At 40.9% G+C, this 27,739-nt stretch overlaps 1 protein-coding gene across 2 annotated transcripts in view; it reads right to left on the bottom strand.

The window, feature by feature from the left end:
• Positions 1 to 6,605: 6,605 nt before the first annotated feature.
• Positions 6,606 to 27,739, bottom strand: part of col4a1 (collagen, type IV, alpha 1) — a 66,586-nt gene continuing 45,452 nt past the window's right edge. For both annotated transcript variants that reach the window (XM_061692976.1, XM_061692975.1), the window contains exons 3-53: positions 25,187 to 25,240; positions 23,377 to 23,466; positions 23,220 to 23,264; positions 23,088 to 23,132; positions 22,915 to 22,977; positions 22,497 to 22,529; positions 22,373 to 22,399; positions 22,188 to 22,262; positions 22,054 to 22,116; positions 21,934 to 21,969; positions 21,788 to 21,826; positions 20,582 to 20,671; positions 20,432 to 20,467; positions 20,263 to 20,322; positions 20,036 to 20,071; positions 19,602 to 19,646; positions 19,470 to 19,502; positions 19,059 to 19,119; positions 18,941 to 18,976; positions 18,709 to 18,855; positions 18,513 to 18,596; positions 18,335 to 18,418; positions 17,485 to 17,555; positions 17,225 to 17,416; positions 16,980 to 17,148; positions 16,751 to 16,843; positions 16,483 to 16,587; positions 16,260 to 16,357; positions 15,942 to 16,092; positions 15,734 to 15,847; positions 15,453 to 15,620; positions 15,223 to 15,312; positions 14,468 to 14,620; positions 14,250 to 14,348; positions 14,072 to 14,161; positions 13,837 to 13,976; positions 13,075 to 13,201; positions 12,908 to 12,988; positions 12,677 to 12,775; positions 12,467 to 12,517; positions 12,191 to 12,376; positions 11,960 to 12,093; positions 11,775 to 11,847; positions 11,617 to 11,688; positions 11,313 to 11,441; positions 11,009 to 11,107; positions 10,727 to 10,939; positions 10,470 to 10,647; positions 10,272 to 10,386; positions 8,977 to 9,149; positions 6,606 to 8,464 (exon numbers count right to left, since the gene is read on the bottom strand). In XM_061692976.1, coding sequence (XP_061548960.1) covers positions 8,383 to 8,464; positions 8,977 to 9,149; positions 10,272 to 10,386; positions 10,470 to 10,647; positions 10,727 to 10,939; positions 11,009 to 11,107; positions 11,313 to 11,441; positions 11,617 to 11,688; positions 11,775 to 11,847; positions 11,960 to 12,093; positions 12,191 to 12,376; positions 12,467 to 12,517; positions 12,677 to 12,775; positions 12,908 to 12,988; positions 13,075 to 13,201; positions 13,837 to 13,976; positions 14,072 to 14,161; positions 14,250 to 14,348; positions 14,468 to 14,620; positions 15,223 to 15,312; positions 15,453 to 15,620; positions 15,734 to 15,847; positions 15,942 to 16,092; positions 16,260 to 16,357; positions 16,483 to 16,587; positions 16,751 to 16,843; positions 16,980 to 17,148; positions 17,225 to 17,416; positions 17,485 to 17,555; positions 18,335 to 18,418; positions 18,513 to 18,596; positions 18,709 to 18,855; positions 18,941 to 18,976; positions 19,059 to 19,119; positions 19,470 to 19,502; positions 19,602 to 19,646; positions 20,036 to 20,071; positions 20,263 to 20,322; positions 20,432 to 20,467; positions 20,582 to 20,671; positions 21,788 to 21,826; positions 21,934 to 21,969; positions 22,054 to 22,116; positions 22,188 to 22,262; positions 22,373 to 22,399; positions 22,497 to 22,529; positions 22,915 to 22,977; positions 23,088 to 23,132; positions 23,220 to 23,264; positions 23,377 to 23,466; positions 25,187 to 25,240 — 4,827 coding nt within the window. In that variant the 3' untranslated portion in view covers positions 6,606 to 8,382. The remainder of the gene's footprint in view (positions 8,465 to 8,976; positions 9,150 to 10,271; positions 10,387 to 10,469; positions 10,648 to 10,726; positions 10,940 to 11,008; positions 11,108 to 11,312; positions 11,442 to 11,616; positions 11,689 to 11,774; positions 11,848 to 11,959; positions 12,094 to 12,190; positions 12,377 to 12,466; positions 12,518 to 12,676; positions 12,776 to 12,907; positions 12,989 to 13,074; positions 13,202 to 13,836; positions 13,977 to 14,071; positions 14,162 to 14,249; positions 14,349 to 14,467; positions 14,621 to 15,222; positions 15,313 to 15,452; positions 15,621 to 15,733; positions 15,848 to 15,941; positions 16,093 to 16,259; positions 16,358 to 16,482; positions 16,588 to 16,750; positions 16,844 to 16,979; positions 17,149 to 17,224; positions 17,417 to 17,484; positions 17,556 to 18,334; positions 18,419 to 18,512; positions 18,597 to 18,708; positions 18,856 to 18,940; positions 18,977 to 19,058; positions 19,120 to 19,469; positions 19,503 to 19,601; positions 19,647 to 20,035; positions 20,072 to 20,262; positions 20,323 to 20,431; positions 20,468 to 20,581; positions 20,672 to 21,787; positions 21,827 to 21,933; positions 21,970 to 22,053; positions 22,117 to 22,187; positions 22,263 to 22,372; positions 22,400 to 22,496; positions 22,530 to 22,914; positions 22,978 to 23,087; positions 23,133 to 23,219; positions 23,265 to 23,376; positions 23,467 to 25,186; positions 25,241 to 27,739) is intronic.

Here is a 27,739-nt window from a genome sequence, read left to right as displayed (position 1 = left end):
CATGGAAGAAACATTTAACGCATGATTAAAACAATACCTAATGAATGAAATGATTACACCTGTTTTGTTATTTAATATACATTTAAACAAAAACTATTGCATCCAATTAATTTTAAGATTTTATTACATTCACCTTCCATTCCGCTTCTCCTCACACGGGTCGCGGGCGCGGTGGAGCCTATCCCAGCTATCTTCGGGCGAGAGGCGGGGTCCACCCTGAACCGGTCGCCAGCCAATCGCAGGGCACATATAAACAAACGCACGCACACATTCACCCCTACGGGCAATTTAGAGTTTCTTCAATCAACCTACCACGCCTGTTTTTGGGATGTGGGAGGAAAGCGGAGTAAATCACCGACAAAATGTCGGTGATTTAAAATAGAAATAAACATTTAGGTGTCAACAATGTCAAAGATGCTCCCGGTTTGATGTATTTATCATTTAATGATGAGCCCAATCAACGAAGCGGGCTTGGTTAGTGCTAGTGAAATAAATGTCGCGGCTTTTATTGGAAGCGCAAGCACATTTGTTAATGGTGCTTGAGGTAGACAATGGCTTCTCTCAGCATGCAAATGAAGCAGGCCTGTCAAGAGAGAATCGCCATGTAGTAGATTCACTGGGCTAATTTAGCACCAAACACGGTAAAACACGCTTTTTTTTACATGAGAAAGCCACATGAAGACCGATGACATTGTCACGTGTATATTTCTGGCGATGGTATAGTTTAATCATCATTAGCTGCTAATTTACATTGCGATGTGACAACAGTGTAAAATATGAAGACAGCAATCATCAGCTTGTCAATGTACAGTCGCGGATAACGCTGACAATGCAGGCACATTTTTAAGTTAATTATGGAAAGTAGTGCACAGGTGAAAATGTTTCTTCTCAACCTTATTTATATTTTTTTCATTGTTTGGATCGTACATACACACACACACACACACACACACATATATATATATATATATATATATATATATATATATATATATATATATATGTATTACAACTGTACTCAACTATATATTACAGCCGCAATATGGTGAATTTTGATGATGGTAGTAAAGATGAAAAATGTGCTCGTAAAAAGGAGAATAGCATCTCTTTTAACGCGGTGGCAAAGCTGCATTAGCAACTTCGGTGGGCCGTAATATTAGTGGACCAGCCAGGACGCCTCTCATGTTGCGTTAGCATTAGCGTCAGTGCTAAGGTTACGCGTCAGAGGTGTGCGTAGCGCTTGTGCAAACCACACATTCATTTAATCATCACGATATACATTTCCAGGCTTGATATTTCAACAGATACAGTTTAGCTTGTTCTTGAGCTTTTGGCCTCATCTTTGTCACATAACACACTTAACGGCTGTTCATTCTTTTGTTGTAACATCTCGACAATTCTTATTAGCCAAATTGGGACTTTTTTCCTCAACAACTGTTTTCATGTAAAATTTTGATTTCATGTCATAATATTTTGACTGTATTACAACTTGTTTTCCGATAATGTAACTAATATTCTGAACATTTTTGTGGGAGTAATTTGAGCATTCATTTATTTTTATTTTATTTATTTATTTTTTTCATTGTGGCCGGAATTCTCCTCCGTCGGATTAACCCCATTGGCTTAAATGTACATTGCGCTGTTGGGGAGCACTCGAGCAAAACAAACAAACAACAACAACAACAACGACAAAACATTCCTCCATGATATTTTAAACTGTGAGTTTATTTCTTTTGGTTCAGTTAAGGACACATTCACACTCTCTTATCAGTCTGGCGCTCGTGTGTGGATGGTTTCTATGGTTTCCTGTTGTTTGCGACTACAACGAGCTCGCTGATATCCCACACAGACCCTCCATCTGACGGCACCAACACTCCAGAAGGCCGCAACAGACCCTCATGCGTATGCCAGACACTCTTAACACTGTAGATGTGCTGAATTATTATTATTATTTTCTGTTAGTTCCGTGTGTATTTTTACCTGATCTCCTTGTTAGTGATAGTTTGTAACCTCATAAGTTGGTGCTGAGTGCATGAAACAGTACAAATGTAGAAGTGATAGAACGATGAGTGAAGACAAATTGGGAGCAATAGCAGAAAAAAAAGAAAGAAACACCCACAAGCTCTTGCCCACTCTTCCTGCAGCGCCCACACACTCCCTGTTCCTGTGACGTTTTTGTTTTGTTTTTTTGAACTCCTTCAGTTCATTATGGAGGCGTTCTCTTCGCCTTCCCTCATTCATACCGAGCGGACGCTACGCTGCCGGACCAGATTTCAATGCAGGAGGCAGGAGAGTGGGAGGCGGAGGAGGGAGAGGAAGCACCACGTTTGGCCTACGACGAGCACATCAGAGTTCCCGTCAAGCCGCCAAACGGCTCCTTGCGTCGACAGATGCCCTGAAAAGACCCATAACGGGAGGCGTACTCCATTTATAATTTCATAAGCGTAGCTATAAGAAAATTACATCTCCACGTCGCAATCATAATAGAACATTAAAAGGTGAATAGCATCTACACTGGTGGACTAGCCATTCAGAAAAGTGGTAACGTGACAAGAGTAACGTCATATTTTAACATGGAAAGAAGTTGCATTGTTACACAAATAAAGTCATAAATGTATAGAATGCAATTTTAAAAGAATTTAAGTTGTAATTTTACAGGGGAAAAAAAGGTTTTAATGGTATGAAAAGATAACCATTTGAAAAAGTATTTTTTCAAGAATAAGCTATGATTAAAAAAAGTCGCAATGTTGCTAGCAAAGAGTCACAATATTGCAAGAATGAAGTCATAATCGTCAGAGAAAAACAAGAATAATGTTACATTTGTTTTCAACACAAAACTTATACTTTTCACAATTAAAAAGTCGCAGAACTACATGGGGAAAAGTCACAATATCACAACAATGAAATGACAATGTCATCTAAAAAAAATCATTTAAAAAACAATTTTAAAAGAATAAAGCCATAATGTTTGAAAAATGTTTACGTCACTATAAAAGGTTGCTCTTTTGCAAGAGTCAAGTCAGATCAATTTAAGGAAAAATTGAATTTCATGAGGACTAAGAGAAACTTAATAAAAACGGAATGTATTTTTAAAAATACATTTATATTTTTATCAAAGAGAAATTCACATTAAAATCTCAATAATACAAGAATAAAGTCAATTTATGAAAAAATAATAACATAATTTCACAAGAAGAAAGTCTTGATTTTATGATAAGTTCAAAAAATAATATTAACAGAAAATCCCATAATCTTTAAGAAAAAAAAAAATCAACTTTTTACAGGAAAGTAAATCCAATATTATAGTGGTTGCAATGTAACAAGAATAAATAATTCATTTTTTGAGGGGGGGAAATAATTCTAAAAGAAAAATAAACACCACTGGTATGACAAATTGCAATAGTAGGATTTTTAATATTACATGAAAGAATGAAAAAGAAATTCATCATTTTGACCCTCTCAAGCACATCAGCGTTCCAGATCAAGCAGCTGCTTAAGACTTCGGATGCCCACCCCCCAAAAAAAATAAAATTAAAATGAAAAAATCCAATAATGGTACTCAGGAAGGATGTAATTTGAAAATAGTTTGCTTTAATAACTGTAGATACGACCATTACATCCCTCCATTGCAATCATAATAGAACGCCAAGATGATTCTTATTTGCGTCTGGGGCCTATTGACTTGGCCGCACAAACGATGAGCGTGTTGCGTTAACTCCAAGACTGCAATCCAATAAACATGAGCTATTGTTTAATGCATTGGAGGTGTCCATTACCAAGTAATAGCATTGAACTGGGATTTATGTGCCTCATCTTAGTGCTCCTCACTGAATGTTGCTAGCTTCATTGGGCCGGACAATGAAGCAACCATTCCGTTTTATTAGTTCCCCTCAGACCGAATCAAGGAAAGCTACGCGGATGCTGAAGCAGCCCGGTAAAAAATAAAAATAAGAATGTTTTCAGCAACAATATGTAAAAAATTTTTTCCCTAAAATAGCAAATAATTCTGATGATTCATTGGCTTATAGTAAAGAGAAAACATCTGTCACTGCTATGGATCGCCTACTTTAACGGTCTATAATTGGTGGAGAAGCCAGGACACCGCTCGTGTTAGCGTCAATGTGACTGTTCCATGAAGTGCTTATTCAGTGGATACAAAAAGACTACACACCCCCTGCTGAAGTAAGCAGACTGAAATTCTTCCTTAATGATTTGTTCATAAAATAAAAAGTGTAACAATATAGTTATAACATAGTAATAACAGAGTTATGACATAGCAATATTAGTCAAATGTTCTTAATTCCATTTTGCAGAAAGCCCCATTATATCATCTGAAATTGCGTGCAAGGGTATTTAAGAGGTTTGTGGTGTACTGTACGTCTCGCGCTGCGCTCAGTGTTGCCGCACTCCATGCATGCGGCCAGCTAATCTTTATTTGGCAGGGCTCAGGTCAAAGGGGATCTAGCAGAGGTTGCAGCCTGGCTGATCCACTCAAGAGAAAGGTCGAGGTCACGCGAACCACCTGACGCAGGCTGAAAAACATTCCGTGTGAGGTTGCGGGATTTCCACCAAATTGGCAGCCGGAGTACAAACAAATATTATATATTTTTAAATGTAACTTCACAGTGGTGTCCTTAACTGAACTGTTTGTTGCAACTTGACATTTAAAAAAAAAAAAAAAAAAAAAAAAAAAGTTAGTCTCATCATGACAGATGATTGAATTACTTTTCAGCGGTGGATCACTTACTTTGCTCTCCCTCCAAGTGAGATTATGGACAGATTATTGTAATAATATTAACTGCCACGAAACCTTTCGCGCTGCGGGTAATTGTTACTCTCCATTTAGTGGCATTAGTGGACAGCCAATGGGATTAAAACACTTAAAGATGTTAAGGTTTTGAATTGCACCCCCGCCCTCCGGCGGGGCTAAGTGCTGACCCCCGACCACATGGCAGTGACACTGGGTGTTTGCATGCAAACGCCAGTTATTTACAGGCCTAACCCTTCAGAAGCTTAAGCTATTTAGGCCACTGCACTCTTGTGTTTACATTCACCAATTGTGAGATAAGAGCGAGTCTGAAAGTTAATGGCAGTATATTGATTCGAGGTTGATAGAATCATTTCGCCGTATAATGAGATGTACAACATGCAGGATACAGGGTGATTTAAAAAAAAAACAACAAAAAAAACATGCTTTTTATTTTTACAACAAAACCAAAAAAAAGAAGATGACGGAAGGGATTTGCACTATTGCATTCTGGAGTGGGAAGAATTGTTCAACTGGAACTTAAACTGCAAAAAAAAATAAAATAAAATAAAAGTAATAAAGGGTCGTGTTTTACGAGGAATCCATATATATATATTTTTTTTTTGCTGACTGGCTATCCTTGTATCACATGGTATCACATGGTGGGGAGGCGGGGCTAAGACATAGCCTACGTCATATCAAAGTGATGCCCCTGCTGTTGGAATGCAGAATTCCAGTTTAGGGGGCGACAGAAGCAATGCCCAACAATTTTAAATTAACCAATGAGATTTCAAATTCATCCTGACAGGGCCAGTGCGCTGGAACTCGATGATGTCAGCATTTTTTCAGTCCTTTGGTTTGTCAGAGCAAAACTTGCTACAGCTGACTTTCACGAGCACACATTTAAGAATAAGCATCCCCGGTGAAAACAAAATTAAGCGGTAGATTAAGTCAGGAAAGCCCCTACTGGAGGCCCAGGTACCAAATGTACGCCCACCTCTGACCTTTCCTTCTTCGGCTTTGTATTTTCATCAGTCTGGATGCCAGGTGGCACCGTACTGCCTCCCACCGGTCCGTCTTGGTACTACGAAAGACATCTTTTCCATTCCATTGAGATGTCAGTCAGTATGTGTGTATGACATAGGACATCTGTAGTAAACCATTTGTGTTTTGAAGCAGGGGCTATAGTTGATAAATGTCTTTAACAAAAGTGGAAAACAAATATATTTATGTTCATTAACGGGCCAATTCCTCGCTCACGTCATTTTTGATGGCCACGGTACACAAAGCAAGAGCCATAAGGAGTGCTGGGGAAGATCAACATCATTACCATTGTTCCCTGTTTGACCCCCAGAACTCAACCACCCCCCACCCGGGTGACCACCGGGGCCAGTGCCAGGTCAAATATTTGCCGGACATGTTTATGATGATAGACAGGCGAGGTCAAGGCCTTTGTTTGTGACAAGAGCGGAAACAAGGGATTGCATTCCGGTAATAGATGAAAGATGAGAGCTCGAATGAAAGTAGGGGGAGGGGGGCAGAGGGGTTCCCATCGATCTGTTTTTGTTTTCGTCGAGGAAGGAGGTGAACGGGTTTGTTGGCCCGCCTCCCGGCAGAAGTGCCAGCTGAGCTGGTGGCTGCTTCGTCTTCTTATCATGCTCTTCAATTAGGCTGAATAACTCTTTATGATCCTGGAAGGACCAAATTCAAATAAAATACTCCAACCAAAACTCAGCCAGTCACTGGACTTGGAAGAACACAAATCACCAGTGCAAATTATGCTGGCACCCTCATGTGGCCGAAAGAGGTACTGCAACATCATGTATAAACTGCTGCAGTTGCAGAAACAGACAAATAATCTTCTACAAATGACTTTATTGCATGAGTTACACAAATTTGGAAAATATGAAAAACTGTAATGTTAATCACTGACACTCTGTTTGAGTAACAAATGCATGTTGTGGTCAGTTTATAATTGGGTTTATATCTTTTATTTTTCCGTACAAAACCTTAATAGTCTTCATTGTGTTGGATTGACTGACGTTGTAGTAATAATTATCACATTAAACCTGACAGCTGAGCCCTACATGATTCATACCTTGGCAATATTTTCACTTAAAGTGGATTTGTGTTTTTTGAGTGGGTATTGTCCGTTTGGAAATATCACCCAAAAAAGTGTCAAAAACCAGAGATTTCTTTTTTTTCTGTACACAGCAATGATGTTTTACGTTACGTTCTGAAGAATCCTCGTAACCTCTACTTCGTCTAGCACATTCTAATCAATAAAAAAAATTAAAATGAATATACCTTGAGAAAGCGTATGACTCATTTTTGACATGGTACTTTTTATCGAAATGGATATATTCGGCATATTTTTGTAATTAAACTGTCTTACCCCAACGCTTCAGAATTTTTTGCCACTTTTGTCATTTCTAACCAATTAAAAAAAAGTCACTTTAAATAATATCTTGTCAGGTACCAGTATTTTTAGCATTAACTGTATAAAAAGATCCCCCCGTATTGCTTTATGTTTCAACAAAATGTGTGTGAAAGATGCATTTTGTAGCCAAACAACAACAACAAAAAGAAGTTCACAATAAGAGTAGCAAGTGCATGTTATGTGAAAGTAAAATATATGCTGTATACTGGATATACACGTGCATTTTTGGCAGATCAAAGATTGGACTCACTGAATGGGGAGAAGAGTAAAGCAAAAAAAAACAAAAAAAAACGCCGTAAAGTTGGGTTATTTCTTTTACATTTAGCGACTTTGTTTAAGCATCAGCAACAGCAACAACACAAACAATAACATTTGTTTTTGGTAGATTTTCATTTGTTGCAACAATGCTACTTAACATCAAATGGTATTCTGTAAAGCTTTTCTAACTGTGTAGCTATATATATATATATATATATATATATATATATATATATGTTTATATAATTATTGATGAGAAGCATTGTTACAACAGAGAAGTGTTCCGCCAAACACACACATTCTAATCTGCCATTTCTACTACAGTGCTGTTATTAAGGCGCAAAATGTCTTTGGGTCCATTGAACCTTGCATACACTCGAGTCCAACATAGTCTCATAAATAAAAAGGGCTTTAATAAAACACAGAGTAGACTCAATAATAACCTGAGGAGTATGTTGAACTAGGAATGCATTATATTTACAACAGGATAATTGCTATAAATCTGCGTGTCGTGCGTTAGCAAATGATTGCGGAGTCAGTGGCAAGTCCCATCCTTAATATCAGTGTGTGCAAACAAGTTTAAAAACATAGTGTGGCTCTATATTATAAACATGTAGCGTTATCTTTCAAGGAGCAAATGGAATACGTCAGATAAGTAAAGATTCAATAGCAACAGCGCCCCTTTCAAAATGAACACTAGTTTACCGGTTCAGCGGGCATCTACTCAGTGCAGTGGTAAACTGGGCGCCGTTCTTTGTTAGTAGAAATGTTTTGCATGGAGCGAGAGGCACTTGGTCTTTGAATTTTGTTCTGGTTTGCTAAAGTTCAAACTCACTCCCTTCGCCCTCACACATGCAGGGAAATAGCACCATCCTCGGACATTAGGAATTTTTAAAGCCAAGTGAACAGGATCGCAAGTCAGGCGGGGGGGGGGGGTTTATGTTCTCTTCATGCACACCTGACAGCGGCTTATGTGCGTTCGCAGATTTCCCGCTTTTAGTGTCGTTGGCACGGGTTTCCTAGAAATGAAGAGAGAAGAAAACTTTCATACAATTCGATTTGTTATGGGGGGGGTAAAAAAAAAAAATCATACGACGAAATCGATATGGTCATGTAACGTTCTGTCATTCCTAATAGTACAGTATCGATTGCGTTTGGAAACACAATACAATATTATCACAATGTTTTTGCAATGATAATGACACTATCACGATACGACAAAGATAACGTTTTCATTTACATTCATATCATGAGGAATTGTCAATGCTTTTCTTGTAATATATTGTATCAATGAGCAATTATTGGCACGATATTGTGTTGTTATCGCTATGGTTGACAAAATATTGTGATACTGTTTATATAATAACGACAATAATAATTTATCATCACTGTATTATGGTTGACAAAATATCATGATACTGTCATGATTGTTTCCAAAATACAGTCATAAGACTATTATCATAAAATATTGCGATAGAATGTCGCCGGTTGTTCTCTAAAACGGCACGTGTGCGAAGTTCACCAGACTTACGTAAACATCTCGCTGTCTTCGATCGTCGCAAGCCAGAAGCTGTAGGAGTTGGCGTAATAGTTGCAGGTTCCGCGACCGTGGCACTCGATGAACGGAGCGCTTCGGAACTCCTCCAAGCAGGAACCGGGAGATGCCAGAGCCTGGCCCGAGCCCTCAGCACCGGCACTGGTGTGCTAAACAACCACACACATGCAGTATGCAGAGTACGAGCAATATCATGGGTAGCCTGTATTGTTTTGACCTTTAAGGGCCACCGTAGTTCTTGTTTGTGTTTGTCAATACAGGGGTGGGTTGGCATAACATTTATGGTTTTGTTTTGCAGTGGCCAAATAAATGTGTTGGAATTACTGCTCAAACGTGACGTAATTTACTGCCAGTGAGCCAGACTTCAACAAGCTAGCTTTCTACAAAACTAACGTAGTTCATTCATTGTAGGCACTTTTGAAAAAAGAGCCAAAAAATATTCTTATTTGTGACTTCGGAGTTCCCGTGTTGTGATTGTATGACGTGTGCGCAACTGCACAACGCGCAATGTGCAGGCACCCTTGTTATGTTTTTCACCATTCTTCTTTTTATGTTGCGTCCTCGCTAACTTTTGATAAGGTTTTAAAAGTGACGACCTCATTTTTTAAAATGTAAGGAGTAGAAAGTACAGATATTCGTGTTTAAAAGGAAAGTCGCCAGAAAAATACTCAGATATCTGAAAAATCTACTTCAGTACAGTACTTTGTAAAGTACTTGTACTTTGTCACTTCGCACCTGTGGTTCTAATTGATTTTCCATCTTTTTTCAGTTTTCCAAGTGCTGGATTTTCACGCGGAGACATCGCTCTGGTTTTCATGTTGTTTACACCGCTAACATATATACTCTTCATAGGCAAAACCCGAAATCTGAAACTGCATGTACTTTCACATTCCCAACAGAATAATACTGCTTGACTCGCAAAACTATTACAATAAAATCTATCCATCCATTAATTTTTTTTATACCACTTATCCTCATTGGGGTCGCGGGTGGACTAGAACCTATCTCAGGTAACCTTGGAAGAGAAGAGGGATACATCCTGGACTGGTTGCCAGCCATACAACCAATCACACATTCACACCTATGGGCAAATCAGAGTTGTCAATAAATCTTACATTGAGTACCAGGAGAAAAACTACAGTACATGGAGAACATTCAAATGGAGACAGGTTTTGAACCCAGAACCTCAGAACTGTGAGGCAGACGTGCTAACCGCTCATACACCGTGCCGCCACAACAAAATCCAACAAATATTTATTGTTGCGTCTCACCATGACAAAGGAGTAGCCGATCCACAGAGAGTCCCAACCGTAAGGACACGCAGGGATCATAATGGTCTGACTGTGAACCGCAATCACCATGGCTGGAGCTTCACATACTGCACACCTGTAAACAAATGAGCGCATGAGAGTGTTCCGACAAGCGTGATTATAGAACCGAAGAACTTGATGGACACATTAAAGTTTCACCTGCTGATGAAGGGTTTAATGCTTTCGCCGGTAATTGGCGCCATGCTCATGGGCATGGGCTCTGGCGAGGTGAGCCAGTATGAGTAGTCATTACGGGAGGCAAAGTTGCAGACGTTGTTGATGTTGCAGAACAAGAAGGGCATCGGGCTGAACTTCCTTAGACAGCTCCCTGCCGTACCTGGAGACCCAAGGCATAAAACCTTCCTTACAAAGCTACTTTTTCACATGACTTCCATCTTTTTGTGTAAGATTCTCACCGAGATCTTGCCCGTGAGAGCGTTCATTGCCTTGCACGTAGAGCAATGAGTAGCCATCATAAATGGGCGAGGTGCCCTCAGGACAAACTGGAACCTCCACTGTTTGGCTGTGCCGAGTCACCAGGAAACCGTGATCCATGGAGGAGGGGCCAGGTGGTCCCACTTGGCCAGGAACACCATCAGGTCCTGGTGGTCCAGGATAGCCTCTGGGTCCTAAGGACATGTTTTGTTAATGGTTGTTTCTTTAAGCATCTTTACACACTAATCATGTCGACTTCTAACCTTGTGGCCCAGGCAGACCAGAGTTGCCTTTGGATCCTGCCTGACCGTGATATCCAGGGAGGCCATCTTCCCCTTTTGGCCCTGGAAGACCTGTCAGACCTGGACAAATCAATAAAAATTGTGTTAAACTTATTAAAGCAGTTGGGGAGGACCTGTAAGACCATAATAACTATGGATGATCATTGAAATGCAATATCTCGAATACATATTGCCCCAGTTGCTTCACGACAAGATCAATACAATAAGCAATTAACTCTGCACAATCAACTGCATTCTTAACAATCAATGAATTATTCAGTTTTACCTTGCTGTCCTTTCTGTCCTGGGAACCCAGCTGGCCCCTGCGGTCCTGGTAAGCCTGTGATACCCGGGTGACCAACGTCTCCTTTGATGAAGGTGTGTGGACCAGGGGGACCAGGGGGGCCAACATTCCCTGAAATACATTAGAATATTGTTTTGGTTTACGTAGATCCATCAAGCCCTATAACTGGTGGGTGATGTGTTGAGGGTGTCTCTCGCCAGTTTGGATACTATACAAGATAGCTTCCCTGTGATCCAGAGTAGAGCGGAATTGACGATAGACTCAACGTCATGCTCTATCCTCTTACCCTTTTCTCCTTGAAATCCTCTGTCTCCAAGTTCTCCTTTGAATCCAAAATCGCCTTGATTACCTTTTGTACCTGGATACCGACAATAACAAGAACAGAAGAATAGCTTGAGCACATGTTGTCTTTCACAGATAAGAGCAAGATCCATTTCTATCCACCTGGGAAACCGGGCACCCCCTGAAGTCCGCTCTCTCCTTTGGGACCATGAACACCTGAAAGACCAGCTGGCCCCTTTATAACACAAATATGTGCATATTTAAGAACTTTCTTCAACTTACGTAACTAGTAAAAATTAAAATTGCATCCTCTTCACTGCACATCTGTCAAAGGCATTGTTACGTACAGGAAATCCAGGTGTTCCAGTGTCACCCTTTTGCCCTGACTCTCCCTGGAAACCGGGGAGACCATGGTCTCCTTTATCCCCCTTCTGCCCATCTCGGCCTGGCACACCAGAAAGTCCTGGTGCGCCAATGATTCCTGTTATATAATGATTTGAGATACTGTTTTTATTTCTGGTACAATATTACCCGCCTGGTCAGAAACCCTCCTTATACAACCGTAAGTTGTGGCATACCTGGTTCTCCAGGTTGTCCATTTTCACCCTGATTTCCTTTCGTGCCCTCGAGAGAGATTCCTGGGAGCCCAATTTCTCCTGGCTCACCTTGGCGCCCCTGAAAGCCGGTAAGTCCCTTGTCTCCTTTGATACCAGGCACACCGGGATAGCCTGGGGTGCCTGGGAAGCCGGGACTACCTTTGTCACCTGGATATCAAGACACACAAGAGATATCTTCACATTTACACTCATTCAAAATTAGCGGAATATTGAATTAGTGATGGAGGCAACTCTCACCTTTGCTACCTAGCTCCCCCGTGGGTCCTGGAATACTAAGACCGGGTAAACCTGCAGAGCAAAGTTTACTTAATAATCACAATGCATTCCTACATGTTTAGGATTGGAATATTTTTTGGACTGGTTCTGTAGTGTCCTGATGAAAGCATGCAAAAAAAGATAAATGTAAAATGTAACATAAAATGTTGAAAATCATTGTGTGGTACCGACCAGGGTCTCCTCGCTCTCCTGAGGATCCCGGAATGCCATCAACACCAGCTTCTCCTTTCTCTCCAGGTGGACCAGGAGGTCCTGACAAACCACTCTCACCTGGTAGAGAACAAATTCATACTGGATTTGTTACACTAAACTAAAAAAACAGAATCAACACAGCACCAGTAAATCTATATGATAACCAATTGCAGGCTTTTGTTTGTAGTTTGAAATAAACCTGCTCCTTACCTAGCTGGCCATCTTGACCAGGCTCTCCTGCAGACCCTGGCAGCCCTGGAACACCCTTCTCACCAGGTATACCGGGCTGGCCTACATGAATTATATAGTCACATATCATGCATCATGATAATTCTGGATGTTGTTGATGGGTGCGACAACACAGAGTGAAGTCTGACCTGGAGTGCCAAATATTCCTTTGTCTCCCTTAGCTCCCTGCAGTCCTGGCATGCCAGGCATTCCAAAGTGACCCTTCAGACCCTTCTCTCCTCGCGGTCCTGGGAGTCCTGATTGGCCGGGTTGTCCCTAGGAGGGAAAAAAAACAAAACAAAGTAATGATAGTGTTAAAAACAAGTACACTACTGACAAAAAAAAAGCAAGAGGCTGGTGGTATCTATAAATGCTTAACTGGTTAATTGAGGACTCTATATTGCCCATAGGTGTGAATGTGAGTACGAATGGTTGTTTGTTTATATGTGCCCTATGATTGGCTGGCAACCATTACAGGGTGTACCCCGCCTCCTGCCAGATGATAGCTGAGATAGGCTCCAGTGCTCCCGCGGCCCTTGTGAGGATAAGCGGCTCAGATAATGGATGGATAGATGATTTTTGTATTTTATTTCTCGCAAATGCAACAGAGGGCACTGCTATCATGTGAATGTCAGGAGTACTCTACAGCTAAGGGTACTATAAGCAGTCCGCCCTTTGAACCCAGTGTACATACTGTTATCAGCCTTTCCCAAACATAGGCTCAAAACCTGTCCTGGAACAGTTTTTATTGGGTTGTTAACAGCATTTAATACGTATATGTCTATATTAGAGCAAGACTCTTTTTTTAATAAGCTTGAGTCCACGTTTTCTAGTCAAGATCCAGTCATTTAGGAAAAGATGCTAAACATAAAATAATAATAATAATGATAATAATAAAGCCAGAGGATTACCTGTTCTCCTGGAAATCCTGGGAGACCAATACCTGGTTCACCAGGTGTTCCTTGTTCTCCTTTCTCTCCATCTGCTCCTCTGAAACCAGGATGGCCTGGTGTACCTACACCTCCTTTAAGACCCTTTGGACCAACTGGACCTGCACACAATAGGTAAGAAAAACTATACTTTTCCATTCATGAATTTATCACAGCTATTCATATGTACACAATCCACATTTGCATTTCACCTTACCTGGTATTCCCATCTCGCCTGCACTCCCCTTTTGCCCTGGTGGTCCCATACTGCCTGGTTCTCCAAGAACGCCAGAGTCACCTTTCTGACCTGAGACACATTGATCAAACACAACTTAATCGTTCTTCCTTTGGTGTTTTTTACATTGGAAGTTTTTGAATTTGATTACGCAATTCACCTGGCTGTCCGGCTAAACCAGGTTCTCCATTTTTTCCTGGCATTCCAGGATCTCCAGGTAGTCCGCGAAAGCCTTTTTGTCCTGTTATTCCAGGGTTTCCTAGTTAGACAGACAACATGTACAATGTTATTAAAGTGTACTGTACATCACTTGCATTTGTTGTGATCTGTGTGTAAGTGTGACACTTGAATCGACTTTGGTGTTTCATAGATTCACACCTGGATCTCCAAGGTCTCCCTTGTTCCCTTTCATGTGCTCCATGTCAACTTTACTCATGTTCCCCGGAGGTCCCTGTAGCCCTGTCTCTCCCCTCTCTCCTTTAAGTCCAGACTCTCCGGCTTGTCCTCGCGAACCAGGAAGACCATGATCACCTGAGAACGATACATTTAACCAGAGATGTACAGTGAGGGCCTTCAGAGCCTTCTCTGCTGGTTTAACCCTTATCAAAAGACAGACTTTCTTTTACAATTTACATAAAATTTTATTAATTTATGTTGCAGTGCCCACGTCCGAAATCCACCGCCCGCCACTGCATTTAAGTGTCCCCCCCCCCCCCCTCCCTTATTTTGTTTCAAATGTCTTTGGCAACGAAGAGTAGGAACCTAAACCCAGGTTTATTGATTTTGATGAAACTAGATAGGCAGCTAACCAACCCACTTCTGACATGATTTTCCACAGAAGCATTAGCAACCTGGATTGTGGATGTACACTGACCACAAAACCAATGCGTGATGTATTTTGACATCATAATTCTGCTTCATACTAGAATGTCACCTCTCCCGGGGATTAATCCAAACAGGCACCTCAAAGAATGGCCTCACAGCTACTAATCTCATTTCTGATAAGGCTAACCGACTGAACTATACACCCAAAAAGCCAAGCATTTTGACAGGTAATCACAGTGATATCCCACCCAGTCAAAGACTGACATGCTGATGAAAAGTAGAATTCATCTTATGAGTTGATTTGTTACCTCTCAAGCCTTGACTTCCAGATAAACCGGGTGGTCCAGGAAATCCTGGCAATCCCGGAGTCCCTATGACCCCCATTTCACCTTTTGTACCTAGCCAACAAAGACAGAGTGAAATCACTATGTCTAAAAAAAAAGAGTTCTTGAGATTTCCGGTACAAATTGGTATCAGTGGTGACACCGATGGGTGTACTGACAAACAAATGGAACCCGTGCTATACAATTGTTCTCACCTTGTTTTCCTATCAGTCCATCCCTTCCTGGCAAGCCTGATGGTCCTGGCAGTCCTTTTACACCAGGGGCTCCAGGGAACCCAGTGAGTCCTTTTTCTCCTTGAGGCCCTGGCATGCCAATGCCGGGGGGGCCTGGATAGCCACTCTCTCCTTTATCACCTACCCTACCTACAAAGAAATGCAGAAGATAAAACAAAAAAGGTAAATACAACTTAGTTATCTGATTACAATTAACCCATTGCAACCAACTGTGTAAAAAGACTGGCATGGCTTGTACTTACCAAATGGACCGGGCTCTCCAGGTTGTCCTTGTGGTCCTGGGGCCCCTGGTAAACCCTTTCCTGGAGCACCTGGTAATCCTATAACTCCAGCAGGTCCAGGGGGTCCAATGGTACCTGAGACCAAATAAAAACATATTTTTTTTATTTTGGTCTTTCAACTTGATGGCATTGACTGAATACATTTACTCTTGTAAAAGTCCAGCTTTACCTTTTACTCCCTGAAGTCCTGGTGGTCCTGTCAGGCCCACTCGCCCAGGAATACCAGGTAATCCAGTGTTACCTTTGTCTCCAGGGAAGCCAATAATTCCTGGAGGACCCTGTGAACCTTTTTGGCCTGGGAGCCCCATTCCCGGTTCACCCTGTCACATACAGTAAAGATGCTATTTTGACAGTGATGTTAAGACACATAAACGCTTCCAAAATACTATGTTAAACGGTTAGAACCTGGATACATGAGTGTCCTGCTTTTAAAGAATATCATTCCACTTATCAGTCATTTATCTTAGGGTACCAAAGAAATACATACTTTGTGTCCCTGTGGACCAGGTTGTCCAGAAATACCGTCCTGTCCAGGTCTCCCTGTCTCTCCTGGCAATCCCGGAGCTCCTGGAATTCCACTGATTCCTAGGAATATGAATAAAATCTCTCTTCTGTTTGTATTTTCTTGTCATCTTTATGGTTCTATCAGTATCCATTGGACGTCTTTGGTATGAATATGTATTTAAAAGGTTTTATACCAGTTTAAGTACCTTTTGCACCAGTTGGGCCTGGAAATCCAATCCCTGGTGGTCCTTGATCACCTTTCTGTCCAGGAAAACCGTGTATTCCTGAGTCTCCTTGGGGACCTGTTGGACCTGCAAGCAACAAAATGATCTGGTCAAATGGATGGATTCTTTTTCACTTTTTTTTTTTTTTTTTTTTTTTTTTTTAGATAAATCCATTATTTCAACAGTTCCCAAATAAACTTCATTGGATTGGTAAAAGGTGAAGAATTGGGGAATGAAGGTTATTGTTTACCATGAGGGCCATCTCTGCCAGGTTCTCCTCGTGGTCCAGGTGCACCTTGTGGTCCAGGGGTGCTCACACCTTGACCTGGCTCACCTTTTGCACCTAGTAAATGTAAAGTAGAGAAAGTGAATTCATGAATGCATGTGCATAAGAACCCTGGGCCCATTTGTAAAGGCTATTTAAAAGGGTTTCATTATGGTCTTTCTGCATGATTGTTACAGTAGAGTTGATGTCTTACCAGATGCTCCAGGTGATCCGGGGATGCCAGACCTCCCCTGACTGCCCTTGTCTCCAGGCACACCAGGTCGCCCATAGCCTGGAAGACCTGGGGAACCCCTCTCCCCAGGGGGGCCGGTAAGACCAGGGTCCCCAATTAATCCACGGTCACCCTTGATGCGCACTTTGCCCTGAAAGCAGGGTTGTCCAAGTGAATGAAGACTTCAATATGACCTACTAAAACTATTCCAATGACACAATACTCACAGGTTCTCCTTTGTAACCAGGAACACCTGGTAGGCCATCACTCCCTGGGAGTCCATCTAGACCTGGTTGTCCAGGTGAACCACTAGGACCAGGGAAGCCTTTGTCTCCTTTAAGACCAGGAGCAATGAATATGTCTCCTGGCTCTCCAACTGCACCAGGTGCTCCAATCAAACCAGGAATGCCACCGTTGCCCTAAATACAGGTTGATTTATAAGAACCTAGGAAATATGTACAGTACTTATGTTGTCAATGTTACCTACAGGTCTTCCAGGAGTTCCTGATGGTCCAGAATGACCTTTATCGCCTTTGCTTCCCACTGGACCAGGAGGTCCTGAAGACAAATAAGGGATACTTGAGTGGAGGTACATGAAAAGGAGAATACTTGTGGTCAAGTCTCTGTGCTCAAGATCCTGTTCACATTTATGGAAAGATTTAGGGTAAAAGGCAGACTGACCTTGGACTGGTTGCCAGTCTATCATAAGCTCATTGCTTACAGAGCAATAAGCGACAATTGTCACCAGCAGCACACAGTACGTAACCCCATCGATAAACGAGGGATATATATATATATATATATATATAATTGTATATATAATAGCTCAGAGACCACATTTTGGATGCAGATCTAGAGTTCTTTCTATAAAAACCTAGACCTATTGTTGGATTATTTTGTATGACATTTAATAGCTCCCCCCCCCCCTTCCGCATCTACGGTGGTCTTATTTTAACCTGCATAGCTTTTGTGGTCTTTAAAAATATTGTTGGAATACAATTGCATTCATTTTAGTGTTATTTATTATGGTGACGCTGACACAAATACTAGCTATGGCTAACATTTTAGCAGAATCACAATGCATGCTGTACATTTTGATCCAAGACCCCAGTAGTAGAAGTTCTATAACATCCATGCATCCATCAATCCATGTTCTCCTACTTATCTTGTTCAGGGGTGCAGAGAACTTCGCAGTATTGAGACACACAGGCATTCACCCTCCTATTCACACCTGCAGTCTCTAAATGGGATCCGATCCCACACTAGCGGTACAATATTCAGCTGCGTGAACCGTTACATTGCCGTTGACCTTTTTCGATGAACGGACTTATACTCACCCCGCTCCCCTTTAAGGCCCTGGGGGCCAGGCAATCCAGCGGGTCCGAACCCTTCACATAGGATGCAAGTTTCTCCTTTGTCACCTGTTTGGATTCGCACACAGAAAATACCATAGTACATTAAATACTGTATATCATAGAACCCGTGAATGGAAATATGGAATTTGATTGTTCAAACCTTTCTGTCCCAATTCTCCTTGAAGTCCCGGTGGCCCGGATGGGCCGGGGGCTCCTTTTGCATTGGTGCACTCATTAGGGTCAACTATGGGCACACACACAAAATCCATTATATGATGAGATTTAAATGTCTATAGTTGAACATTTTTCATAGAAATCACCCTGCAGTGAGAGTACTGTCTAAAGCCAAAGCATACCAGGTAGCCCTGGAAGTCCAGGGGGTCCTTCTAGGCCTGGTTGGCCTGGGGGTCCAAATAAAGACTCTCCTTCAACACCCCTGTCTCCTTTCTGACCCTCATCTCCCTTCTGGCCAGTCTCTCCACGAGGGCCTTCATGATAGCGTCCTGAAGCCCAAGAGACAGTGTGTGTGTGTGTGTTACACACCTGTGTGTGTGTGTGTTTCCATAAGAAAACACATCATCGTTTTACCTGGGGGCCCTGCTTCTCCCGGAGGTCCATGAAAACCTTTAGAGACAAAACAGAATGAGGACAAAAATCAAGGGAGCTAATATACTGTTGTTAATGTGTTTCTTTGGCATTATTTTACCTTTTTCTCCTTGCAACCCAGGGAGACCACGGGGACCAGGAGGACCAGGGGCACCACTTGCCTATAAACCACAATGGGAAGACTTCACAAATTACAATTACAAACCACTTATTTCATGTATTTGACCCTATTAGCCTCCTAAAGGCGCTCTAACTTGAGTATACTTCTGTTAAGTATGTAACTGATTTATCAGGTGACTTGTCAATATTATTATTATTATTATTATCATTTTAAAGGCAACTGGACGAAAAAATAAAACAAATAAAAAAGCCAATCACTGAAAAAAGGAAATGATGGCAATGAAAAAATAATTACTGTAATAAATATCAATACAAGCAAAGATGTTTGGGGGGGGGGGGAATGCTACATTTATATAAATTTTTTGATCAAAAAATAAAAGTTATTACATACATATCCAGCAGGCCCTCTTTCTCCTTTTTCACCCTGGAGACAAAAAATAAATACATTAAAAAAAGATTATTATCAAATTTTTAAACAAAAGGTTTAAATACATGATGAGTAAATACAAGTTGTATTGTTTACCTGCAGTCCAGGGTATCCAGAATTTCCAGGGAAGCCCTTTTCTCCCTGTGTGACAGAACGAGAAATTATGTTGTTGTTTTTTTTTTGGGGGGGGGGGGGGGGGGGTCATCATAATATAAATACAAATAATAATAATAAAGAAACAATGTTGATAGTTTTATTATCTAGCACTTCATCATTTGTCTGTAAAACGCTCACTCTTGAAGTGCAGCATTTTTTTATTTTGATTTTTTTTACTTATACGGAAATATTGGATAAAGCCGCGGTGCAGCGATAATTGGAATACGGCACCGAATCATCAAAATGGCCATCAAACATTGACATCATACTTTGTCCACATTCCATGGCACATATTTGCCATCGAGGTCCCATTATGGAGTAAAATGAAAGAAAACAAAACATTAAATACCAATCTTATTTTTTTTTTCTTTTACCTTTCGCCCTTCATCTCCTTCCTTGCCAGGTTTGCCCTAATATGAAGCAAAGAAAAACAAAAACAAAAACAGTCACACTGATTGGAATTCAAAGATGAGGCAAAAGAGCTTTTTTTAAAAAAAAAACAAAAAACTATAAACTAACTATAATTACGCCTTTAAATGCTACTTCAAAGTGATCATGCAATTGGTGTACAAGAAGATTTATTAGTTTGTCAGAAACTTACTAGTGGTCCCGGAGGACCCGGGTCACCCTTCACTCCGTTCATAGATATATTGCAAAAGCCCTGCAGAGCAAATCACATTTACAATGGATTATTGTGTTTGATTGCTACAATATATGGTGATTAAGTACATGAAGTGACTTCAAAATATTTGAGAAGAAGAATAACTAACTTTCTCTCCTTTTTCCCCTGGATATCCCCTGTTTCCCTGCGGAGACAGAAACATTTACGCAGTAAGAATGCAGAATATGTAACAAGAAAAGCACATTCTGAGTTACATGCAACAAATGCTGAATTTTCAGGGACTTGAGTGAGTAAGCACCGGCGGTCCGATAAACTCTGTGCCAGGGCCTTCCACACCCGGCGAAGGGGGTCCAGGAGGGCCGGGCGGCCCTCGGAAGCCTCGCTCGCCCTGAACAGAAACAACCACCGCCGGACACTTCATTAGGTACACCTTAGTTTATTATTGTAGTGGCACTGTAGTTGCAGTGGTGAAATACTTCCCTGAAACCTACTGAGAAATGTTTCTTTTTCTTCTTCTTCTATTATTTTTTTGCACCTTAAAGTCACTACAAATCATTAGAATGATTTATTTCAGCCAGCCAATCAGAAAAAGAAAATTACAGAAAATAATAAGAACGTTGAAACAAATTAAAAAATGGTAATTGTTATTTAACGAAAACATATTGATCATGATTTCAAAAAAAAAAAAAAAAAGAAATAATACAGATTTGTTTTTGTAAATGAAGATTTTTGCAGTTTAATTATTAAATGTACCTTTGGTTGCGTGTGCTACAAAAGCGTAAAGCAATCAGTAGTGAATCAGTAGTGAACATAATGAAAAGAGAATAAATATTATGATAAAGAATTGTATATTAGTGGTATTTTCTTAAATGATATTATTACATTTGATTGTATTTTCTTCAATCATTTATACCAACAACACATTGATGAATAGCCAGTTTTGAAATCAGAAGCCTATAAAAACATTTTTTTCCAACTATTACATTTCTTTTCAAAGGGCGATTGGTAACAAAAAAAAAAATGCTTGCAAATATCTCAATGGTATTACACCAGAACACAATGAGCAATTTTGATTTGCTTTCGCGGGCCACATACAACGATGTGGCGGGCCGGATCTGGCCCCCGGGCCACCAGTTTGACACCATGATTTATACAAATCATTATTTGATGACTGTGCTATAAATGCATCTATTGAACCATATTAATTAAAAGACAATATTAGATGAATATATTTTCAACAAAGATGATGAAAATATGATGATGCTGATGATGATTATCATTCTAAATAATAATTTCAACGACAATCAAAAGAGATTTTTAGTCTTTATTTGTATACATTTAATAGGATGAAATATTTTAATGCGTGTCCTACATGTGCGATGGGTTCAAATAAAGCACATGTAAGAAAGACATATTTTGACATGAATACATCTATGACAATGAGACAACATGCAGGTGATCACAGCAACAATTATGAAGCGGTAAGAAATGATGAAATTCTCACTTTATCTCCTTTCTCACTCTCAAAGAACAGCTTGTCATCCTGTCAGAGAGTTAAAAAAAAAAAAAAGCAATCAATCAATGTACCGTAGCTCAAATAACTAATCATAGAAAACGATGCTTCATCTGTTTCCCTGGGCTGGGTTGTACCTTTTCTCCAGGGGGGCCGGGTGGGCCGGCATCACCCTGTCAAACGCAACGATAACGGTCTTAAATGTTCCCTCGCGTGGATTTAATGGCTTTCAAAATGTTTCCGTTGGGACAACTCACTTTGGGTCCGATGTAGCCTCGAGGTCCTGGAGGACCAACGGGCCCGGGTGGTCCGCTGCCTCCCTGAGAAACACAACGTGCGATTAAAAACTTCCTGATTCCGATGTTCACACGTACACACGCAAAATACACACAGGAAGTCCAGGTGTGCCCGGAAAGCCTCTGTCTCCTTTGAGGGGAATAATGCCAATCGCACCGCCCGGATCGCCCTGCAAAAGAGTCCAGATGTTGCTATTGTAGAAATGATTTCATCCACATGTTGCAGACGAGGCGGTGTTTGACGTATTAGTAGAAAAAGGTTCATAGGATTCGAGCAGACCTTAATTCCAGGAAGACCTGGGTTGCCCTGAAACATGAGGAAACACACAAGGTCCATCATTTTCATTTTTGAGATGACTTTTCAGAACAAGTCATAATGCGAGCGGGTCATTGTGAGTGCTTACAGGAGGTCCTCGAAGACCAAAACCAGGTTCTCCCTAAAACACACGCACACGCACACACACGCACATTGTCAGATGGGGCTGCGAGGTTAACAAAGTTAAAAAGTCGATCGTTAACAAAGTTTCACTTTCAAACCAAGTGGACCAACGATGGAGTCACGTGGTATTCAAGATTCAAACGGACAACTGTGGGAAATGCGCATACCAAACAAGACATTGCTCAATTTCTATTGCCGAACCATGAGAAAAATGCTATTGCATACTGTTTTATCTATCTTTTATTGATGCATTTGGGAAATGTGGTTTATGAAATCACCACTGTACTATCATCTGCAAACACAAAAGAGTCAACAGCAACTTGTAACTGTAGATTGGAAAAACTCAAGGCTGTGCTAGTTCATCGACAGTACAAATATCTTACTTTCGTCCCATTGCATCCTGGGATACCTGGCGCACCAGGTGGACCATCGTTTCCATTGATTCCCTTTTAAAAAAAAATTAAAAAATTAAAATTAAAAACAAAAAGCTAAACTTAGTGACCTATTCCCGTAGGGAACAAAAAAAAAACAAGGGCAAAAACAGACTGGTACTTACAGGTAGTCCTGGATTTCCTGGGAAACCTGGAAGACCAGGAGGACCCTGCAAGTGGAAAACAACAACAACAACAACAACATTGACATTTTCCATTGCATCACAATACGCTTCATTTTCTCCCAAGATGCTTACCCGGACTCCTTTGATTCCAGGAGCGCCAAACTGCCCTGAATCTCCCTGAACAACAAATAATACACACAATAAAGTCATAATAATGACGTCATCGTGTCGGAAAGACAATTTGACATGTCTTTTTTTTCATCGGGAAGATGTGAGCGAAAGTGCTGACCTTGGGCCCGATTGGCCCGGGCGGTCCCTCATGTCCTTGCATTCCTGGGAATCCCATGTTACCTTGAAGACCGGGGAGTCCACGCTCACCCTGAAAAAGTCACAAATGGTACACAAATCAATCAGTCCGTCGAGCAATCAATAGCTATAGTTGAAATAAAGAGCTTTTCACAACGATGCTGTCCCGAAGAGACGAGATTCAGCTTTTATTTGTCTCACAATGGGCAAATTCAAGTTTTTAAGCAATTTGGATAATAATCTAAAAAAATACACTAAAAAATATAAACTAATATTACAAATAACAATAAATAATATGAAAGAAACTGGAAATTTGGATAGAAGATCAGAACATATGGCAGTATAAAAATAATCAATAACTGCGTTTTGAGTGTCAGCTAAAAACTGTGAAGTAACAACCATAATAATAAATAATGATTGCTTATATATTATTAATGCTTGCAACAATGTTGTATTGATGAACTACAAGAACACATTTTGCATGGACGTTTAACCTTTTAGGGAAAAAATACTGCACGCCAAATTGTTCTGATGCATTTCCCCTAGCTGCCACGAGGTGGAGACCTTGCACAAAGATTCAATTTATGCTCTTCTCGCGATTGGAGAGAAAAAAAACAAACAAACAAAACAAAAACTTGGCTGTACTGTACGTCGTGAAAACATACTCACACTTGGAACAAAATCATCTCCCAGAACACTTAGCACCTGCTTTGCGTCCGTTGTGTGCAATGTCGTGTTCGTAGTCCTGGGAGTTGTCATGGCAACTGTTTGTTGCGCAACATTGGACACCGATGGGCCGCTCAGGGGAGATTTACGCAAATGTGTTTGACCTTTGAACACCTTTCGGGAATTTGGTGGACCACAGCAGTCGCCTGTTGTGTTGAGACTGTCAGGCATTTCAATACGCTCGTGTGAGCCAATAGCACGCAGGAAAACGCACCCAAAAAGCAGAAGTTGCATTGAAAATGGTACTTTAAACAAATAGTATTGGACACTATTTTTATCACAGTGCTTTTCAAACTTTTTAGGCCAAGTAACACCATCACGGCGAACATTAAAATTCAGTCGTGCATTAGAGGTCCAGGTGGTCATCAAAAACTAAAAAAAAAAAAAAAAAAAAGGTTTTCCCTTATTGTACTGTAAAGTTATGCACAGCTTGAAGTAGTTAAATAATTATTGAACGAAGACTAACAAATAATAAAATACATTTAAAAACAAACAGTTCTTGAAAATGTGATGCAAATGTAGTGTGCGTAATGTGTGTAAAACACAACTGAACTGTACTTGGGTAGTGATTCTGTCGCCTACCACCAGAGGGAGCCCACGTACCATTAGTGGTGCTTTAGCACCACACTTGGAGAAGCACTGTTTTATCATAAACACGTAATAATGGTAGCCTAAAAATAAATACATAAATAAATAAACTGCATTAAATACTGGTCATTTTTAATTTTTATTTAAAAATACTTTGAGACATGCAAACAAAAATGTACAAATATTTGTTTTATGAATATATCATCAATATTCTATTCAAAAAATAATAATATCACTATCTTTGTAAGGCCACAAGTTTTGATCGATCTCATTACGTTTATAAATAATAATAGCTCACTGCTTGGTAGCTGGAACTCATTCACTTCTTTGTTCCCGATGAGTGGACAGGACGCTACTTCCTTCCAAACTGTACAGCGCAAGTTGCTTCGTATCAGCACACAAGACCACGAGGCCCAACGGAGCAGAAGAACGCGTGAAATTGCAGAGAACTCGGCCAACGTGAGGAGAAGAGTTCTTACCTTGGCTCCCTGCACACCACTGCAGTCACATTTTCCGCATGATGCTCCACAGCCCTGGGGGAGGACACCACCCAGGAGAAAGGTTAATAAAGGTTGGTTTTTTTTTGTAAATGTCATCCAGTGTCTAGGGTTAGGAACGCATGCGCTGATTAGAGCCGATAGAAAATAATCTTCTGAGGAAATAATGCAAAATAAACGGATGGATGAATGGAGTGTGCAGGTGTACCTAATAAAGTCTGTGGTGGGTGTAAAAAGGAAGTCAAAGACCAGCCCAGTTAGGGTGCTAACAGGTCTGACATTTTAAACAGTCATGTAAATATGATGTGATTTATGATAATAAATCGGTCTCATTTGTACTTGACTACGTCAGGCGGGACTTGAACACAGCTGGTCCCCTCGCCCCTTCTCCCCCATCTTCCTCTCCTCTGGAGGCCTCCGGAGTTTGAGCCCTGAGAACGAGCGTCTCATCCAATCCCCCCCCCCCCCCCCCCCCCCCCATGCCCCCCGCACCGTGCAGCTGTTTGAGGACTCACGTGCCGGGCGACCAACCAAAACACCCTCAAGGGGGTTTGCGGCGCTGGTGTGGACGCGCTCGGCGAGTCTTGAGGAGAAGACCGCAAAAACAAAAACAAACGAAAACAAAAATCTGGCTCGTTCGCACGGCGGCAACAAATCAACAGCAACGACGTGAAACCGACATGCTGATTTGTCGTTTTCAAGCTCACTTCCTGTCTGAGACTGAGCTTGATTGGCTGTCTTCCCTCTTTGGATGCGATCATCTTCAAGACAAGTGTCCAAAGTTTGGCCTGCTTCAAACCGTAACCCCAATTCGAAAGACTAACTGGAAGACATAACTTCAAACTCGAACTGGAATCCCTCATTTGAAACCCTAACCTGGTCTTGAAACCCTAATACTTGTTTTTAAAACCCTAACCCCAGTTTGACATCCTAATTTGAAACCTCCACGCTTGCTTGGAATCCTAATTTGAAATCCCAAAACGTTAAAACCGCTAAACCAGTCTCGAATCCCTAATTGTAATCCTTTAGCCCGTCTTTCAGAACCTTAATCCTGGTTTGAAACCCTATTTAGAACACATGTGTAAACCCCAAGCTTTAAAACCCTAAACCTGACCCGAAACTGTATTCCGGGCTTGTAACCCTAATTGAAATCATAACCCTTTGCCTTTAAACCCGACCTTGAAACCATAATGTGCAACCCTTCAGCTTGTTCGAAACTCTTTTCCAGGCTTGACACCCTAATTTGACACCCTATCAGCACATGCTTAGGCCGAGTCGATGCCACCGAGGACTTTCCCGCACTGAAAAAAGCCAAGAATGCCTCGCTCGCTTCCACTTTTCTACGTGCGAGCCTCAGCGGACGACAGCGGACGCCGCGACAGGCCCGATGATGAGTGAAGCAATATGTGGTTCTCAAAAATTCAATAAAAAAATAAAAAAATTCAAAATTCAAAAAAAAAAGTGCGGATAGGGAGTATTCACGCTGAAAATGAACCACACGTGTGCTTCATTATGAAAATAAAATTGTAGCTAGCGGCAATCACCGCTCCCGGTGTTAAATTAACATTTTTTTCTTTTTCTTTTTTTTTTTTTTTTGCATGAGTGCCTATCTATCATCAGCACATTCAAATCCCAGCTGCACCATTCCAGCACGTTGCAGAGTCAGAAATGCTTTATTTAAATAAATGCATTTTTATAATGATATCATATGCTGTGCATAGAAACCGTATTTTATATTGGCCCTTTTTAAAGCGGCAAAAATCGGCAGGCATTTTTTTTTTTTTTTTTACACTTTTAATGCATTACAACAGAAGTCACAGACGGTGATATTGAAACAAAATATTTTTTAAAAATCAACAAAAATGGGGGTGGGGGGGGGTGGCCGATTTTTTTTCCCCTCTGTTGTAAAGTTAAACAAATACTAAAGGACAAAATATTGTAAAACAATCAGATGCTCCACCTGTAATTAATTTCTGTATTGTTGAAAGTGTTGACGTACCAAAAAGAAGTTATTTGATCAATTATATGTATATATATTTTTGTTTTAAATAAATCGGCTGATTAATCGGATATCGGAGTATCAGAATTGACATCGGCCTCAGAAAACCCTTTTCGGTCGGGCCCTAGTTCTGATACCTAATGAAGGGTCCGCTGAGTGTTTACAGTCATTTTTGGGGCTCGACTGAAAATATCAGCATATAGAGGGGGGAGGTACATGGAAACGGTTGCCTCCAAACTGTGAAGAACCACTCAGTTGTCTTCTGGTTTCCTGGATTTTCGAGCGCGTGCTTGTTTACCGAGGACGGCGCGCATTCCGACTTGAGATCCAAAATAGCAGCAAATGGGCGAATTTGCACGGAGGTGAGCACGGTCACGGTCACGGTCACGTGGCCAGGAATGTCTGTGTGAAGAAGCTCAACAGAAGCCTCAGGATAAGGATGGCGTCATCGGAAATACATGTCTGTCAGTGATGTAAGCTTGTCTAATGGCTAAGAGATGTTTGGGCAAAAATGACAATAGTGACACAAAAACACG

The sequence above is a fragment of the Phycodurus eques genome, chromosome 12 (genome assembly GCF_024500275.1).
Source record: "Phycodurus eques isolate BA_2022a chromosome 12, UOR_Pequ_1.1, whole genome shotgun sequence".
Classification (NCBI taxonomy): domain Eukaryota; kingdom Metazoa; phylum Chordata; class Actinopteri; order Syngnathiformes; family Syngnathidae; genus Phycodurus; species Phycodurus eques.
Note: the sequence above shows the minus strand (reverse complement) of the source record. Positions and strands in the feature narration are given on the sequence as shown.